At 39.4% G+C, this 19,846-nt stretch overlaps 1 protein-coding gene across 1 annotated transcript in view; it reads right to left on the reverse strand.

Annotated features, from left to right (window-relative positions):
• The window catches only part of LOC107613537 (aspartokinase 1, chloroplastic-like), a 33,929-nt gene extending 15,554 nt beyond the window's left edge, over positions 1 to 18,375 (reverse strand). Inside the window, exons 1-2 of the mRNA XM_016315578.3 lie at positions 18,113 to 18,375; positions 17,402 to 17,945 (exon numbers count right to left, since the gene is read on the reverse strand). Coding sequence (XP_016171064.1) covers positions 17,402 to 17,812 — 411 coding nt within the window. The 5' untranslated portion in view covers positions 17,813 to 17,945; positions 18,113 to 18,375. The remainder of the gene's footprint in view (positions 1 to 17,401; positions 17,946 to 18,112) is intronic.
• Between the last annotated feature and the right edge of the window lie 1,471 nt (positions 18,376 to 19,846).

Consider the following 19,846-nt stretch of genomic DNA (forward strand, 5'->3'; position numbering starts at 1 on the left):
ATTGCTGGCCTTGAAGGAAAACCGAAGAGAATGCTCAACAACAACTCCTTCAGGACTCTCCAGCAGTACTCCTGCTCCAGACCCTTGGGGGTTTGAGGCTCCATCAACAAATAGTTTCCAGCTTGCAGTCTCTGCATCCGAGCCTGGTCCTGTGAATTCGGCCACGAAATCAGCTAGATACTGTGACTTGACAGATCCTCGTGGTTGATAGTGAATGTCAAACTCTAAGAGTTCAATGGACCATTTGATCAACCGTCCTGCAAGCTCGGGCTTGGCGAGTAGTTGTCGTAGCGGCTGAGAAGTTCTAACATTGATCGTGTGGCTCTGAAAATACAAACGCAGACGCCTTGCCGAAAAAACTAGTGCATAGGCGAGCTTTTCTAATCTCGGATAGCGAAGCTCGGCATTCTGCAATGACTTGCTCACGAAATAAACCGGTCGTTGTGCTTTCTCATTTTCTGCAACAAGGACAGAACTAATTGCCATATCAGTAATTGACAAATATAAATATAATGGTTCGCCGACCTTAGGCTTCTGTAAAACAGGGGGTTTAGAAATAAATTGCTTTAGACTTTTAAAGGCGGCTTCACAATTTTCATCCCATTGAAAAGTGGTGTTTTTTCGTAGACATTGAAAAAAGGTTAGGGATTTAGATGCTAAACACGGCAGAAATCTGGATAATGCAGCCAGACGCCCTATTAATCGTTAGACTTCTTTAATGTTCGTGGGACTGCTTATATCGAGAATTTCCTGACATTTTTCCGGATTCGCCTCTATTCCTCGGCTAGTAAGGATGAAGCCGAGGAATTTTCCTCCTCGCACCCCGAAAGCACACTTTTCTGGGTTAAGCCTCATATTATAAGCTCGGATCTGACCAAATATCTCAACGAGGTCATCAACATGGGAATGGGCGACCTTAGTCTTGGCAACCATATCGTCAACATAAACCTCAATATTCCGTCCTATCTGCTGGTCAAAGACCTTATTCATCAGCCTCTGGTAAGTTGCACCTGCATTCTTTAAGCCGAAAGGCATGACATTATAACAATAATTGCCATACTCAGTGATAAAAGCTGTTTTTTCTTGGTCTGATGGATGCATAAAAATTTGGTTATAGCCAGAATATGCATCCATGAAACTCAAGGTACCATAGCCACAAGAGTTATCTACTAAAGTATCAATAGAGGGCAGAGGATATGCATCTTTAGGACATGCTTTATTTAAATCAGTAAAGTCGACGCACATTCGCCATTTACCATTGTTTTTCTTTACCATGACGACATTGGCTAACCAAGTCGTGAATCTGATTTCTCGGATAAAGTTTGCGTCGATGAGCTTCTTGGCCTCGGTCATGGATGCCAGCCTTTTTTCGGTTCCGAGATTCCGTTTTTTCTGACATACTGGTCGGGCCGCCGGACTTATGGCCAATTTATGAGTGATAACAGATGGATCTATGCCTGGCATATCTCCTGACGTCCAAGCAAATAGATCGGCATTCTGCCGCAGAAAGCGGACGAGCTTATCCTTTTCTTCATTTATGAGGGAGGTTCCCATGAAGGTAAATTTCATAGGTCATCAGTCAATGGAAGCGTCGTTAGCTCTTCGTTTGGGGTAGGACGATCTTGAAAGTCCGCTCTGTGATCTAACTCGGCCAATGTCGGTTGTTCGACACCTATGGAGTTTATCCGCCGTTCATTGCTTCTTTTGATAGGCTTGAGGCTCGTGTTGTAACAATACCGAGCTTCCTGGAAGTCGCCATGAATTGTAGCCATGACGCTATCCTGCACAGGAAATTTTACACAAAGATGGACAGTAGAGACAATTGCAGCAAATCTATTTAAAAAAGGTCTTCCTAGAATAAGGTTATAAGGACTAAAACAGTCGACCACAAGGTATTGAATATCCTGAGTTCTAGATAATGGTTGCTCACCAAGTGTGGTTTGTAACCACACTGAACCCATGACTGGCACTCGTTCTCCTGAAAATCTGACCAAGTCTCCTACAGATGGTTGCAAAATGTTAGTACTTAACTTCATTTTTTCAAATGTAGAAAAAAATAACACATCAGCACTGCTGCCTGGGTCCAGCAGTACTTTCTGAACTATTAAGTCCCCCAATTGGATAGAGATAACAACAGGGTCATCCAAGTTGGTGTCAGGTGAACTGAAATCGCCTGGACGGAAAGTCATCTCTGGCATCTCGCGTACGGGCTGAGGATTATTGGTGGTATTTCCGAGGGCCAACATGGCCCTGTACGTACGCTTCCTAGCCGAGCTTGTACTTCCACCCCCAGCATAGCCTCCTGAGATGCAATTAATTATGCCCCTGGGTTGAGCAGGGGCTTTTTCTTTGTCCCTAGATGATGATTGATGAGCGGATATTTTATACGCTTTTTGGGGTTAATTTCATATAGATTTTAGTATGTTTTAGTTAGTTTTTAGTTTATTTTCATTAGTTTCTAGGCAAAATTCATATTTCTGGACTTTACTATGAGTTTGTGTATTTTTCTGTAATTTCAGGTATTTTCTGGCTGAAATTGAGGGAGCTGAGCAAAAATCTGATTCAGGCTGAAAAAGAACTGCTGATGCTGTTGGATTCTGACCTCCCTGCACTCGGAATGGATTTTCTGGAGCTACAGGACTCCAAATGGCGCGCTTCCAATTGCGTTGGAAAGTAGACATCCAGGGCTTTCCAGCAATATATAATAGTCCATACTTTGCTCAAGGATAGATGACGTAAACTGGCGTTCAACGCTAGTTCCATGTTGTAGTCTGGCGTCCAGCGCCAGAAACAAGTTACAAGTTGGAGTTCAACGCCAGAAAAGGATCCAAAGCTGGCGTTGAACGCCCAAAACAGCCCTATACACGTGATTAGCTTAAGTCTCAGCCCCAGCACACACCAAGTGGGCCCCAGAAGTGGATTTCTGCACTATCCATCTTAGTTTACTCATTTTCTGTAAATCTAGTTTACTAGTCTAGTATTTAAACAACTTTTAGAGACTTATTTTGTATCTCATGACATTTTAGATCTGAACTTTGTACTCTTTGACGGCATGAGTCTCTAAACTCCATTGTTGGGGGTGAGGAGCTCTGCTGTGTCTCGATGAATTAATGCAAGTATTTCTGTTTTCCATTCAAACATGCGTGTTCCTCTCTAAGATATCCATTCGCACTTCAATATGAATGTGATGAACGTGACAATCATCATCATTCCCCCACGAACGCGTGCCTGACAACCACTTCCGTTCCACCGTAGAATGAATGAATATCTCTTAGATTTCTTAATCAGAATCTCCGTGGTATAAGCTAGATTGATGGCAGCATTCATGAGAATCCAGAAAGTCTAAACCTTGTCTGTGGTATTCCGAGTAGGATTCTGGGATTGAATGGTTGTGACAAACTTCAAACTTGCGAGTGCTGGGCGTAGTGACAGACGCAAAAGGATAGCAAATCCTATTCCGATACGATTGAGAACCTGCAGATGATTAGCCGTGCGGTGACAGCGCACCTGGACCCTTTTCACTGAAAGGACGGATGGTAGCCATTGACAACGGTGATCCACCAACACACAGCTTGCCATAGGAGGACGTGCGTGCGTGAACAAGAGGACAGAGGAAAGCAGAGATTCAGAAGACAAAGCATCTCCAAAACTCCAACATATTCTCCATTACTGCATACAAGTATAATTTGTGTTCTACCCTTTTGCTTTTTACAATTCAAACTAAAAATTATTATTGATATTATATCCTGACTAAGAGTTACAAGATAACTTTAGATTGCTTCAAACCAACAATCTCCATGGGATTCGACCCTTACTCACGTAAAGTATTACTTGGACGACCCAGTGCACTTGCTGGTCTATGTGCAAAATTGTAAGAGAGTAATATGTAACAATTTTGTGCACCAAGTTTTTGGCGCCGTTGCCGGGGATTGTTTGAGTTTGAACAACTGACGGTTTATATTGTTGCTTAGATTAGGAAAAATTTTTCTTTTTGGTTTAGAGTCTTTTATTATTTATACCTTGTTTAAAACACTTTAAATTTATAGCTCAATTAGCTAGAGTGTGGTGCTTATGTTCTTGGTGATTGGCTATCCTTTTTTTAAAAATCTTTTTCAAAAATAATTTTTCTTTGAATAAATCTTGTGCCAAACTTTAAGTTTGGTGTTTTCTTCTTGATTTCTCTTTGTTTTTCGAAAATTTTAGTTGGTTTTCTAAAAATTTTAAGTTTGGTGTTCGTTCTTCATGTTCTTGTGTTCTTTTGAGTCTTCAAAGTGTTCTTGAGTTTTCCTTGTGTCTTGATCTTAAAATTTTTAAGTTTGGTGTTCCTTGGTGTTTTCCCTCCAAATTTTCGAAAACAAGGAGTACTAGATCTAAAAATTTTAAATCTTATGCTATTTTATTGTTTTTCTCTCTCCTCCTTAAATTCAAAAATATCTTTTCTCTCTATTTTAAAGCAAATTTTCGAATTTTTTTCTTTTAAAATTCAAATTTTTTTATTTCAAAATTTAAAACCCTTTTCAAATCATATTTTTTTCAAAACTTCCTAACCACTTTCTCTCTCCTCATTTTTTCGAAAATCTTCACCCATTTTTATTTATTTTATTTTAATTTATTTTATTTTCGAAATAAATAAATAATTAAATAAATAAAAATATTTCTTCCCTATTTTACATCATCTCCCTTTCTCCATCATGGATCTAAGTGGAAATGAACAGTCCAGGAGGACTCTGGGGTCATATGCTAACCCCTCTACTGCTTCATATGGGAGTAGTATCTGCATACTCTCCATTGAAGTCAGTAGCTTTGAGTTAAATCCTCAGCTCATTATCATGGTGCAGCAAAGTTGCCAGTATTCTGGTCTTCCACAGGAAGAACCTACAGAATTTCTGGCACAGTTTTTACAAATTGCTGACACAGTACATGATAAGGAAGTAGATCAAGATGTCTGCAGATTATTACTATTTTCATTTGCTGTAAAAGACCAAGCTAAGAGGTGGTTAAATAACCAACCTAAGGCTCGCATAAGGACATGGAAACAGCTGACAGAAAAATTCCTGAATCAATACTTTCCTCCAAAACGGATGACACAGCTAAGGCTGGACATCCAAGGCTTTAAACAAGGAGATAATGAATCTCTTTATGATGCCTGGGAAAGATACAGAGAGATGCTAAGAAAATGCCCCTCTGAAATATTTTCAGAGTGGGTTCAGTTAGACATCTTCTATTATGGGCTTGCAGAAAAAGCTCAGATGCCTCTAGATTACTCAGCTGGTGGATCTATCCACATGAGAAAGACAATTGAAGAAGCTCAAGAGCTCATTGATACAGTTGCCAGAAATCAGCATCTGTACCTAAGCAGTGACCCTTCCATGAAAGAAGAGGTTAAAACAGTAACTGCTGAACTCAGTCCTGTAAAGCAAGCTGCTGAATTCAATCAGCAATTGGACTTTCTAACAAAGCAGTTAGCCGAATTCAAGGATAGACTACAAGAGACAAGGATGGCTAATATAAATATAGAAGAACAATTGAAGCAAACAAAACAGCAGCTGTCAAAACAAATAACAGAAGAATGCCAAGCAGTTCAATTAAGAAGTGGGAAAACATTAAATACCCCACCTCAAGGCAGCAAGAAGCCAAGAAATGAGCAAACCACCCAAAATCCACCTGAGGACAGTAAGAGCCCAGGGAAAAATAATTTTGGCGCTAAAACGCCAGAAAATTGGTGGAAGGCTGGCGCTGAACGCCCAGACCATGCTCAGGACTGGCGTTCAACGCCAGAAACAAGCAAGGATCTGGCGTTGAACGCCCAAAAGGAGCACAGTTCTAGCGTTCAGACGCCAGGAACAGATGAGAAGCTGGCGTCTAACGCCACTCCAGCTTCTAACTCTGGCACTCAATTGCCAGTGAGGGATCAGACACACACAAGTGCTGATGACAACCCATCTAAAAAGGCTTCTTCAACCACTTCTGTAGGAAATAAACTTACAGCAACTAAGGTTGAGGAATATAAAACCAATATACCTTATCCTCAAAAACTCCGCCAAGAGGAGCAGGATAAGCAATTTGCTCGCTTTGCAGATTATCTCAGGACTCTTGAAATAAAGATTCCATTTGCAGAGGCACTTGAGCAAATACCTTCTTATGCCAAGTTCATGAAAGAGATCTTGAGTCATAAGAAGGATTGGAGAGAAACTGAAAGAGTTCTCCTCACTGAAGAATGCAGTGCAGTCATTCTGAAAAGTTTTCCTGAAAAGCTTAAAGACCCTGGGAGTTTTCTGATACCATGCACATTAGAAGGTAATTGCACCAAGACAGCTTTATGTGATCTTGGGGCAAGCATCAACCTAATACCTGCATCCACTATCAGAAAGCTTAGTTTAATTGAAGAAGTTAAACCAACCCGGATATGTCTCCAACTTGCTGATGGCTCCATTAAATACCCATCAGGCGTGATTGAAGACATGATTGTCAGAGTTGGGCCATTCGCCTTTCCCACTGACTTTGTAGTGCTGGAAATGGAGGAGCACAAGAGTGCTACTCTCATTCTAGGAAGACCCTTCCTAGCAACTGGACGAACTCTCATTGATTTCCAACAGGGGAAAATAACCTTGAGAGTCAATGATGATGAGTTTAAGTTGAATGCTGTCAAAGCCATGCAGCATCCAGACACATCAAAAGACTGCATGAAATTTGATCTTATTGACTCTTTGGTAGAAGAGATCAACATGGCTGAGAGTCTCGAATTAGAGTTGGAAGACATCTTCAAAGATGTTCAGCCTGATTTGGAGGATTCAGATGAAATGAAAGAGCCTCTGAAATTTCCTCTGGAAGAGGAAAAACCTCCTAAACCCGAGCTCAAACCATTACCACCATCCCTGAAATATGCATTTCTGGGAGAGGGTGACACTTTTCCAGTGATCATAAGCTCTGCTTTAAATTCACAGGAAGAGGAAGCACTAATCCAAGTGCTAAGGACACACAAGACAGCTCTTGGGTGGTCCATAGGTGACCTTAAGGGCATAAGCCAGCTAGATGCATGCACAAGATTTTATTAGAGGATAATGCTAAGCCAGTGGTTCAACCACAGAGGTGGCTAAATCCAGCCATGAAGGAAGTGGTGCAGAAAGAGGTCACCAAATTACTGGAGGCTATGATTATTTATCCTATTTCTGATAGCCCCTGGGTGAGCCCTGTCCAAGTCGTCCCAAAAAAGGGAGGCATGACAGTGATTCATAATGAAAAAAATGAACTGGTTCCTACAAGAACAGTTACAGGGTGGCGCATGTGTATTGACTACAGAAGGCTCAATACAGCCACCAGAAAGGATCACTTTCCTATACCATTCATAGACCAGATGCTAGAGAGACTAGCAGGTCATTATTATTACTGCTTTTTGGATGGCTATTCAGGCTACAACCAAATTGCAGTAGATCCCCAGGATCAAGAGAAAACAGCATTCACATGCCCGTCTGGAGTATTTGCTTACAGAAGGATGCCATTTGGGCTGTGCAATGCGCCTGCAACCTTTCAGAGATGCATGCTCTCTATTTTCTCTGATATGGTGGAAAAATTTTTGGAAGTCTTTATGGATGACTTCTCAGTATATGGAGACTCATTCAGCTCCTGCCTTGACCATTTAGCACTTGTTCTGAAAAGATGCCAAGAGACCAACCTAGTTTTAAACTGGGAAAAATGTCACTTCATGGTGACTGAAGGGATTGTCCTTGGGCATAAAATTTCAAACAAGGGAATAGAGGTGGATCAAGCTAAAATAGAGGTAATTGAAAAATTACCACCACCTGCCAATGTTAAGGCAATCAGAAGCTTTCTGGGGCATGCAGGATTCTATAGGAGGTTTATAAAGGATTTTTCAAAAATCGCAAAACCTCTGAGCAATCTGCTAGCTGCTGACACACCATTTGTGTTTGACACAAAGTGTCTGCAGGTGTTTGAAACGCTGAAAGCTAAGCTGGTCACAGCACCAGTTATTTTTGCACCAGACTGGACATTACCATTTGAGCTAATGTGTGATGCCAGTGATCATGCCATTGGTGTAGTATTGGGACAGAGGCATGACAAGCTTCTGCATGTCATTTATTATGCTAGCCGCGTTCTAAATGATGCCCAGAAAAATTACACAACCACAGAAAAAGAATTACTTGCAGTGGTTTATGCCATTGACAAGTTCAGATCATACTTAGTAGGATCAAAAGTGATTGTGTATACTGACCATGCTGCTCTTAAATATCTACTCACAAAGTAGGATTCGAAACCCAGGCTCATAAGATGGGTGTTGCTTCTGCAAGAGTTTGATATAGAAATAAGAGATAGAAAAGGGACAAAGAACCAAGTGGCTGATCATCTGTCCCGGATAGAGCCAGTAGAAGGGACGTCCCCCCCTCTCTTGAGATCTCTGAGACTTTTCCGGATGAGCATTTATTTGCCATTCAGGAAACACCATGGTTTGCAGACATTGCAAACTATAAAGCTGCAAGGTTCATACCCAAAGAGTACAACAGGCAACAAAAGAAAAAATTAATTACTGATGCAAAGTACTACTTGTGGGATGAACCCTATCTCTTTAAGAGATGTGCAGACGGAATAATTCGGAGATGTGTACCTAGAGAAGAAGCACAGAGGATCCTATGGCATTGCCATGGATCACAATATGGAGGCCATTTCGGAGGTGAGCGGACAGCCACCAAAGTCCTCCAATGTGGTTTCTACTGGCTTGCACTCTATAGGGATTCCCGAGAGTTCGTACGTAACTGTGACAGTTGCCAGAGAGCTGCTAATTTGCCCCACAGTTACGCCATGCCTCAACAAGGAATCTTAGAGATTGAGTTGTTTGACGTATGGGGAATTGACTTCATGGGACCTTTCCCACCATCATACTCAAACACTTATATTCTGGTGGCAGTTGATTATGTATCAAAATGGGTAGAGGCCATTGCCATACCCACCAATGATACTAAAACAGTGCTGAAGTTCCTCCAGAAACATATCTTTAGCAGGTTTGGCGTCCCTAGAGTACTAATCAATGATGGGGGCACTCACTTCTACAACAAACAGCTTTACTCTGCCATGGTCCGGTATGGGATTCGCCATAAAGTGGCAACTCCATACCATCCACAAACTAATGGGCAAGCTGAAGTCTCTAACAGAGAACTAAAGAGAATCCTGGAACGGACTGTAAGTACCCGTAGAAAGGATTGGGCAAGAAGCTTGGACGATGCTCTGTGGGCATACAGAACAGCATTCAAGACTCCTATAGGGACCTCTCCATACCAACTTGTGTATGGTAAGGCATGTCACCTGCCCGTGGAACTGGAACATAAAGCCTACTGGGCAACCAGATTCCTGAATTTTGATGCCAAATTAGCTGGAGAAAAAAAGATTGCTTCAGCTAAATGAGCTAGAGGAATTCAGATTCACTGCTTTCGAAAATGCCAAGCTTTATAAAGAGAAATAAAAAAAGTGGCATGACAGAAAGCTGTCATCTAGAATCTTTGAACCAGGACAGAAGGTTCTGTTGTTTAACTCTAGACTCAGGCTATTCCCCGGGAAACTGAAATCCCGGTGGAGGGGACCATATGTGATTACAAGTGTATCACCATATGGTTATGTGGAGCTTCAAGATATTGATACTGATAAGAAGTTCATTGTTAATGGACAGAGAATCAAGCACTATCTTGAAGGCAATGTTGAGCAAGAGTGCTCAAGGCTGAGGCTAGATTAAAAACTCAGCAAGGTCCAGCTAAAGACAATAAAGAAGCGCTTGCTGGGAGGCAACCCAGCCATGGGGCATCACTTCCTCTAAGCATTTTGCCCTATTTTTGATTTTATTTGTTTATATAAAGTTCATTGATACTAAAGTAAAGAGTCAATTGCATAAGTTCACAGGGTTACAGAAGGAATCTACACACAAAACAGAGAAAAAGAGCTCACTGGCAAGAAAATGCCAGTTATGCCCAAAAGAAGCATCCATTGGGCGTTGAACGCCAGTAAGGATAGCCATCTGGGCGTTTAACGCCAGATTTACAGCGTCCTGGGCGTTCAGAAAAACGCCCAGTGACAAAGGAGTTCCTGGCGTTCAATGCCAGAAAGAAGCAACAGCTGGGCGTTGAACGCCCAGGAGAAGCAGCATTTGGGCATTGAACGCCCAAAACATGCAGCGTTTGGGCGTTCAAACGCCAGGATGGTGGGGAGGAGGTAAATTCGTTTTTATTTCATATTTTTCATTTTAATTTTAATTTTCATGTTTCAATTCATGATTTCTTGCATAAACATGTTAAGAACCCTGATTTCTAAAAACCCTACTTTTAAAATATCAAATGTATCTTAATCCATAAACACAAATTCTTTTTCAATCCAATTCAAATCTTTTTCAAAAATTTTTTTAGAAGGATTTAAAAACTTTTCATCTAATCATTATCTTTTTCAAAATCCAAATTTATCTTTTTCAAATATCTTTCATATCTTTTCAATTTTAAACCGTATCTTTTCATATCATACTTATCTTTTCCAAATCAATTTTTTTTATCATATCTTTTCTAAATTTTCGAACCCACCCCCCTCTCCCTTTAAATATGGGTTCGGCCTCCCTCCCCTTCCATCCACAATTGCACCTAGCTCTCCTTCTCTCCCTCTCTTTTCTTTTCTTTTTGCTTGAGGACAAGCAAACCTCTAAGTTTGGTGTGCTTATCCGTGATCACTAAGATCATGGCTCCTAAAGGAAAACAACCCACTCCAAGAGGCAAGAAAGAGAGCATTCCAAAACCACTTTGGAATCAAGGGAAGTTCTTAACTAAAGAACATTCAGACCATTATTACAAAATAATGGGTCTAAGATCAGTGATCCCGGAATTTAGATTCGATCTGAAAGAAGACGAATATCCGGAGATCCAGGAGCAAATTCGAATCAGGAACTGGGAGATCCTAGCTAATCCTGAAATGAAAGTGGGAAGGAATATGGTCCAGGAGTTCTATGCTAATATGTGGCAAACAGACAGGCAAAGACTATCTGGATCTGCTTTATATGACTATCGGACCTTGGTCAGAGGAAAGATTGTTCATACCCACCCTGACAAGATCAGGGAGATCTTAAAGCTACCTCAGCTGAAAGATGATCCAGACTCATTCAATAGGAGAATGATGAGAACAGACAAGGACCTGGATAAGATTCTAGAGGATATATGTATCCCTGGAGCCAGGTGGACCACCAGCACGAAGGGTGTCCCAAATCAACTCAAAAGAGAAGATCTCAAACCAGTCACCAGAGGATGGCTGGACTTCATTGGGCATTCTCTGCTGCCCACTAGCAACCGTTCTGAAGTCACTATTAGAAGAGCAGTGATGATCCATTGCATCATGATGGGAAAAGAAGTGGAATTTCATCAACTGATTTCAACTGAATTTTACAAAATTGCAAACAAAAATTCCAAAGATGCCAGGTTGGCTTATCCAAGCTTGATTTCTATGCTCTGCAAGGACGCTGGAGTAAGGATGGGAATAACTGAGTATATCTCAGTTGAGCGGCCAATCACCAAAGCATCAATGGAAAAACAACAAGCACAGGATGACCCCATCAAGAAGAGAACACAGGAATTTCTCCCAGAAATCCCTCAATCTGAATACTGGGAGTATCTTGAAACATCTATTACCAAGATGCAAGAAGCTATGGAACAAATAAAGAAAGAACAGAAGGAACAAAGTAGCATTCTTTGCTATTTGCTTAAAGAACAGGAGGAGCAAGGGCGTGATTTAAGGGAATTGAAGCGCCAGAAATTATCTCTTGAAGGACCAAGCACCCCGCAGATTAGAGGAACATCCACTTCCCAGAACAAAGGTTGTTAAATTCCAATTTTTGCTTTAACTCTGTGATAGTTGTCATTATAGGAGTTTACCTTAGAAAGTAGATATAAGTAGTAGTAATTAGCATACCTATTTTGATTTTGTCTTCAACTAAGTTATAATTTATTTTTCTCATCATCAGCAAACATGAATAAAATAGTAGATCTTTAGAATAAGAGGCAAGAAATTTCGAGTTTTTAACAAGAAAAATTCTAATTATTTACATGTGGTGGCAATGCTTTCTGTCTTCTGAATGAATGCTTGAACAGTGCATATGTCTTTTGAATTTGATGTTTAAGACTGTTAAATATGTTGGCTCTTGAAAGAATGATGAACATGAGACATGTTATTGGTAATCTGAAAAATCATAAAAATGATTCTTGAAGCAAGAAAAAGCAATGAATACAAAGCTTGCAGAAAAAAAAATTTAGAGAAAGAAAAAGAAAAAGCAAGCAGAAAAAGCCAAAGCTCTTAAAACCAAAAGGCAAGAGCAAAAAGCCAATAGCTCTTAAAACCAAAAGGCAAGGGTAATAAAAAGAATCCCAAGGCTTTGAGCATCAGTGGATAGGAGGGCCTAAAGGAATAAAATACTGGCCTAAGCGGCTAAACCAAGCTGTCCCTAACCATGTGCTTGTGGCGTGAAGGTGTCAAGTGAAAACTTGAGACTGAGCGGTTAAAGTCAAGGTCCAAAGCAAAAAGAAGAGTGTGCTTAAGAACTCTGGACACCTCTAATTGGGGACTTTAGCAAAGCTGAGTCACAATCTGAAAAGGTTCACCCAATTATGTGTCTGTGGCATTTATGTATCCGGTGGTAATACTGGAAAACAAAATGCTTAGGGCCACGGCCAAGACTCATAAAGTAGCTGTGTTCAAGAATCATCATACTGAAATAGGAGAATCAATAACACTATCTGAATTCTAAGTTCCTATAGATGCCAATCACTCTGAGCTTCAATGGATAAAGTGAGATGCCAAAACTGTTCGGAAGCAAAAAGCTACTAGTCCTGCTCATCTAATTAGAATCTGAGCTTCACTCAAAAACTCTGAGATATTATTGCTTCTTGACTTATTTGTATTCTATTTTATTTATCTAGTTGCTTGAGGACAAGCAACAGTTTAATTTTGGTGTTGTGATGAGCGGATATTTTATACGCTTTTTGGGGTTAATTTCATATAGATTTTAGTACGTTTTAGTTAGTTTTTAGTTTATTTTCATTAGTTTCTAGGCAAAATTCATATTTCTGGACTTTACTATGAGTTTGTGTGTTTTTCTGTAATTTCAGGTATTTTCTAGCTGAAATTGAGGGAGCTGAGCAAAAGTCTGATTCAAGCTGAAAAAGGACTGCTGATGCTGTTGGATTCTGACCTCCCTGCACTCGGAATGGATTTTCTGGAGCTACAAGACTCCAAATGGCGCGCTTCCAATTGCGTTGGAAAGTAGACATCCAGGACTTTCCATCAATATATAATAGTCCATACTTTGCTCAAGGATAGACGACGTAAACTGGCGTTTAACGCCAGTTCCATGTTGCAGTCTGGCGTCCAGCGCCAGAAACAAGTTACAAGTTGGAGTTCAACGCCAGAAAAGGATCCAAAGCTGGCGTTAAATGCCCAAAACAGCCCTATACACGTGATTAGCTTAAGTCTCAGCCCCAGCACACACCAAGTGGGCCCCAGAAGTGGATTTCTGCACTATCCATCTTAGTTTACTCATTTTCTGTAAACCTAGTTTACTAGTCTAGTATTTAAACAACTTTTAGAGACTTATTTTGTATCTCATGACATTTTAGATCTGAACTTTGTACTCTTTGACGGCATGAGTCTCTAAACTCTATTGTTGGGGTTGAGGAGCTCTGCTGTGTCTCGATGAATTAATGCAATTATTTCTGTTTTCTATTCAAACATGCGTGTTCCTCTCTAAGATATCCATTCACACTTCAATATGAATGTGATGAACGTGACAATCATCATCATTCCCCCACGAACGCATGCCTGACAACCACTTCCGTTCCACCGTAGAATGAATGAATATCTCTTAGATTCCTTAATCAGAATCTCTGTGGTATAAGCTAGATTGATGGCAGCATTCATGAGAATCCGGAAAGTCTAAACCTTGTCTGTGGTATTCCGAGTAGGATTCTGGGATTGAATGGTTGTGACGAACTTCAAACTCGCGAGTGCTGGGCGTAGTGACAGACGCAAAAGGATAGCAAATCCTATTCCGGTACGATTGAGAACCTGCAGATGATTAGCCGTGCAGTGACAGCGCACCTGGACCCTTTTCACTGAAAGGACGGATGGTAGCCATTGACAACGGTGATCCACCAACACACAGCTTACCATAGGAGGACGTGCGTGCGTGAACAAGAGGACAGAGGAAAGCAGAGATTCAGAAGACAAAGCATCTCCAAAACTCCAACATATTCTCCATTACTGCATACAAGTATAATTTGTGTCCTACCCTTTTGCTTTTTACAATCCAAACTAAAAATTATTATTGATATTATATCCTGACTAAGAGTTACAAGATAACTTTAGATTGCTTCAAACCAACAATCTCCGTGGGATTCGACCCTTACTCACGTAAGGTATTACTTCGACGACCCAGTGCACTTGCTGGTCTGTGTGCAAAATTGTAAGAGAGTAATATGTAACAATTTTGTGCACCAATGATCCTCCGAGGGATGGATCCGTGGTAGGAATGGTCCTCTTCTGCATATGCCCTGCAATATATTTATCAAGATGTCCCTGTCTGGCCAGGCGTTCGAGAAGATCTTTTGCGATCACGCATTCATCGGTAGTATGGCCATACTTCTGATGAAATGTGCAGTACTTGGATTTGTCAACGTTCTTGGGCTCGGGATAACTGCCGGCCTTACGAAGAGGCTTAATCAGTTTGGAATTCAGTATTTCCTTAATAATGTCGTCTCTCTTCGTGTTAAACTGCGTATATGACTCATATCTGGGTGTGGGCTTGAAATTCTTCTTGTTATCCCAAGATTTGTCATCGTCTCTAGTGTTCACCGACTTTTCTGCCTTTCGGGCTTGGCGAAGCTCTTCAATGTCTATTTGCCCTTTGGCCTTCTCGCAAAATTCAGCTAATGTCTTTGGCTTGGCTACAGCAATGGTCTCCTGGAATTTTCCCGGGTGTAGGCCGCTTTTGATGGCGTGCAAGGGAACCTCGGGGTGTAGGTCAGGGATTTTCATGGCTATTTTCGTAAAGTGGGTGATGTAGTCTTTCAGGCTTTCCTGAGGACCTTGCTTTACAGTTGTTAAATAGTCGGAATCGTGCAAATATATCGCCGATGCTGCAAAGTGATCTTCAAATTGCTTTGACAACTCTTGGAAATGTGATATAGAATCTGCAGGCAAAGAGTAAAACCAGTCAAGTGCAGGACCATCTAAAAAGGACGGAAAACAACGACACAAAATAGGGTCAGATGCACCGTTGACGATCATAATAGATCGGAATTTCTTGACATGTTGCTTCGGATCCTCTAACCCATCATATGGGGTTAGTGTCGTAGGCAAGGTAAATTGTCTGGGGAGCTGAAAATTCATAATGTCAGCTGTGAAAGGTCCGGCTGAATTGTCAGGCTCATTATCCTCGTTCTCAGGTGAAGCTCCATCATTCCGAGGGCCACCACCTTCATCGTCTTGAGGCGTCTCGGAGACGTGGGTTGGTCCGGATTGACGCTCATCATTGTCTCGTCGCTCATGATGGTCATTATTATTCTCAATACGAGCGTTGACTAGCTGTTCAATTTGTTGTTGCATCCTTTGGTTCTCCTCCACCATACGCTGATTTGCCTCAGCCATCTGCTGGTTCGCTTGTTGGAGCTCGGTTACCATCCGAAGGAGCTCGGATGGGGTGGGAGGGGGTACATCAGCCATTGGGGCCTATGAGAAGAGAGTCAAAAAAGACCTTTTACTTTCACCGGCCCCACGGTGGGCGCCAAATGTTCCTGCCTGAATATGGCCGAACTATAACTCGTCCTCTTGGGGTTGTTGGCCGATCTTCGACGTGTCACGATGAACTTCGGCCACCAAATAAAAACAATGGGGGAGCACCTGCAAAAAGCACTCCAACGCTCAAGTCAGTTAAGGACGATTATCTAAGAAATGTCTCTCGTTTTCTAACAAAAATTTACCTCTGCAAACTCTGATTATTTCCTTTTATAACTCGGAGATGACGATGACCGTTTGGGTCTGAATTGATCGTTTCTATGTAACCGATCATAGGGGTTTAATGCCATAAAGTTGGCAGAGTTAATGTGCCGATTTAAAAGGAGGTCTGCCGAACTATAATTCGTAACCGATGTATAACGGTTATATTAGTAAATATCCCCGTTAATAGAAGGTTGAGCTTTGCTCTATGCTGGCTTAACTCTTCCTATGCCTTTTCGAACAGGAAAGCCTAAGGAGCAAATTTTGCTCTTAGCCCAATCTACTTGTTGCCCGCTTTCGCACCTCGCTTCCCCGTCTACTTAGTTAGCATCCTAAATCAACCTACCCTATTTTTAGAGGCTAATTATTATTATTAATTGCATAATATTATTAATAATATTTTTTTATTTTTTGAACAAAAATAATAATAAATTTGTTCATTAAATTTTTATGTATGTATTTATAATATATATATATATATTCACTAAATAATAATAATAATAATAATAATATTAATATTAATATTAATACATTTTTTTTGTTAGAAACAAGTAAGATGACTAATGATACTTTGAAATTTAAATTAAAATATTTTTTAATACAAACATAATTTTTAAAATAGGATATTTTTTTATTATATTAAATACAAAAGTATCAAATGATTTCAACTTTAAATTTTTTTGTAGAATAATCTCTAATAATTTTATTGATTATTATTATTATTATTTATTTAGTGAATATATATATATATATATATATATATATATATATATATATATATATAGATACATAAAAATCTAGTGAATAAATTTATTATTATTTTTGTCCAAAAAATACAAAAAATTATGGTACAATATTATTATGCAATTAATAATAATAATAATAATAATAATAATAATAATAATAATAATAATTTTATTTTAGTTTTTTGGATGAAAGATTGTTGTGTCTAACGAAAAAAATATTGGGAATTGATTTCTGTATTAATTTTTTTTTTGGACTAAAATGTCCATTTTTAAAATTTTTGGGAACTGATTTAGGTAATTACTTTACCGAAAAATGAATTGGGGGACTATTTTGTCTGGTGAAGTAAAACCTTTTTTCTCAAAAAATAAAATATCCACTTTTAAAATCTTTAGAAACTAATTTAGATAATTATTTTTTTAATTCAAAATTAAAAATTATTTAAAATTAATTAACTTAATTACCATGTGATCTTAATTTCTTTTATTACTCCTATTTTACACATTGTACACTGTACTTTCTCTAAACCTAAATTCAAATAATAATTAAAAGATGTAAGTTAGACTCATAAGTGTTCCATGTTCATGATTACCATAAAGATTTTTCAAAAAAAAAAAGAAAAGGGAATAGAAAATACCAATATGAGCAAGTTAGTTGTCTTTCCCATTGCAGATAGAACAATCACAGGCCTCTCCTCTGGAAAACTCATTATGAGGTTGGCAACTTCTCTCACCCTCTCAGCACTGGCAACCGAGGAGCCACCAAACTTCATGACACAAGTGTAACTCCTCTCTGTTTCCGAAACGACGTCGTTCTCATCAACCAAAACATCTCTCCCTGTTGCTGCCTTGCAACAGCTCACAGTAAATGCAGCCCTATTGCGAGAACCTCCCCTTGCGCCACAGCACGAAATTGGAACCGCCGCAGCAACTGACGCCGCGAATCCGATTCGACACGGCAACAAGTGAGATTGGCAATGAGATGCTTTCACAGAAGCCGCAGCGAATGTGCCGTTATAATGACCGCTTAGGTTCATAGCGCTTGTCATGATTATTAACAATAAGTTGTTTCAGCAAATTTAATAAATTGGAAAATAAAATCAAGAAAAATAAATATCAATAATGCTTTAGGTTATTCAATAATTAGCCGCCAAATAATGCTTCATCTCTTTAATACTCGATCTGCAAGAATTAACCATGACTCAATTCAGTTACAATAACAGAACACAATCAATTGAAGTTTAACGAAATATAATGCAGAAGAAACCATCTTCGTTTTTTCCCTCGAAAGAAACTCTTTTCGCATTAACAGAAAAAGTTTGGGAAGGATTCTAGGAATTTATAGATACCTTGTATGAAGGAGCTTTGTTGAGAGGGTGAGAATGGAGTTGTTGGAGTGTGTTAGAAAATAAATGAGAGGTTAGTGTTTTGAAACACTGACGTTTCGTTGGGGCCCCTGAGAAGAGGGAGGAAAAAAGGTGAGTGGTGAGTGTGCGGTGGCGGCTTTGACGGAGGTGTGTAAATTGTGAAGTGATGGTAAAAGAAGTGGAGAATGGGAAGGAAACAGCGGCGTCCCTCCGCACTTTCTCTCTCTCTTACACTCACTCTCTCTTTCTCTCTATCCAAATCATATATTTGGTTTCATTACTATATTAATTATTAAATATTAATCTTGGTGTTTTCATGGACCGCCGTGTAACAATGGTCCATCACTTAACGTTGGATTTTTTCTTAAAACTACATTCCAATAAGTGTTTGCTGCAATCACCTTTGGAAAGTTTGGTTGGCGCTTAACCAAGTCTTCGAGCCTGCACCTTTGGAAAGTTTGGTTGGCGCTTAACCAAGTCTTCGAGCATGATCTCATGTGCTGAAGTTGTTAAAGGGGACCAAGGGCCTTCACTTCTAATTCTCTTTTTTCAAATTTCAAATGTTATTTATTTTTTGTTTATTTCTTTTTTAAAGTTAATTTTATCTCATGTGGATGGTATAATTGGTGGAACCACCTTTATTCATTGTTGTCCTATTATAAACTGTCAACAAATCAATAAAATTTTTCTTTTGATAAAAAAAAAGGTGTTTTTAAGAGCATTATTTAAAGATATTATTAAACAGAAATTTTATAAAAAAATTATAAATAAATATTAATTTTTTTATTTTCATAAGTTCAATGTATTGAAAAAATCATTTTTTTTATTCTCTAATATTAACTATTAAGTTACCTTTTAGGCAAATTATTTCTTAATTTTTTTTAAATTTGATTGGCACTTGAGTGATTTATCATTTTTCTTAGGAGTATAAAATACATCAAATTGCTTGATAACTATTTAGTAATATTTTTTTATACCTTTTACTCTCTTTCTTGAAGTATCTTTTGGTAACAAATTAATACATAGGAAGAATGATGGATTTTTTTATATTTAAATTAAATAAATATAGTATTTACGAAAATGAATAAACGTTGAGATAATTATAAAAATATATTTTGGGCACATCTTAAATGCTGAGAGGGTAATTATAAAATGGGAGTATCTCGAATGTTGTGACCCGTTCTGTGATAGAGTGACGGCGAATCATATCCTGAGTGAATGGGTGTACCGTGATATGTATAAGCGCTGATATCCAATACTCAACATTCGAGATGTGCTCGAAAAGTGATGGAGTCTTAGTAGCCAAGATAAGAGTAACTCTGTAATTCCTATGGTTCTGAAAATCGAATCGGACCAGTCGGTTCAAACGGAAAAACCAGGAACCGGTCACCTAGCCGGTCCGGGTAACGTCAAAACCGTCTGGCAAAAAACCGGTGGAAGAATCGGTCGAACCGGCGGTTAACCAGTGAACCGGGAGAACCGTCCGATTTTTTGGCGGTTTTTTGGTTTGAAATCAGAGATGCAAAACGACGTCGTTTGGCCCTATTTAAAAAAAAAAAAAAGAGAAAACGGCAAAAGTAAAACGCGTAACCTAATAATCACAATCAGTCTCCAGTTTTTCCTTTCCAACGCGTCATTCCCATGCCACCCCCACCTCTTCATCTCATCTCTGAGAATCAGAAACCTTACCCTAACCTAACCCCAGCCACCAGCCCG

The sequence above is a fragment of the Arachis ipaensis genome, chromosome B8, assembly GCF_059453495.1.
Source record: "Arachis ipaensis isolate K30076 ecotype BB chromosome B8, ASM5945349v1, whole genome shotgun sequence".
Lineage (NCBI taxonomy): Eukaryota > Viridiplantae > Streptophyta > Magnoliopsida > Fabales > Fabaceae > Arachis > Arachis ipaensis.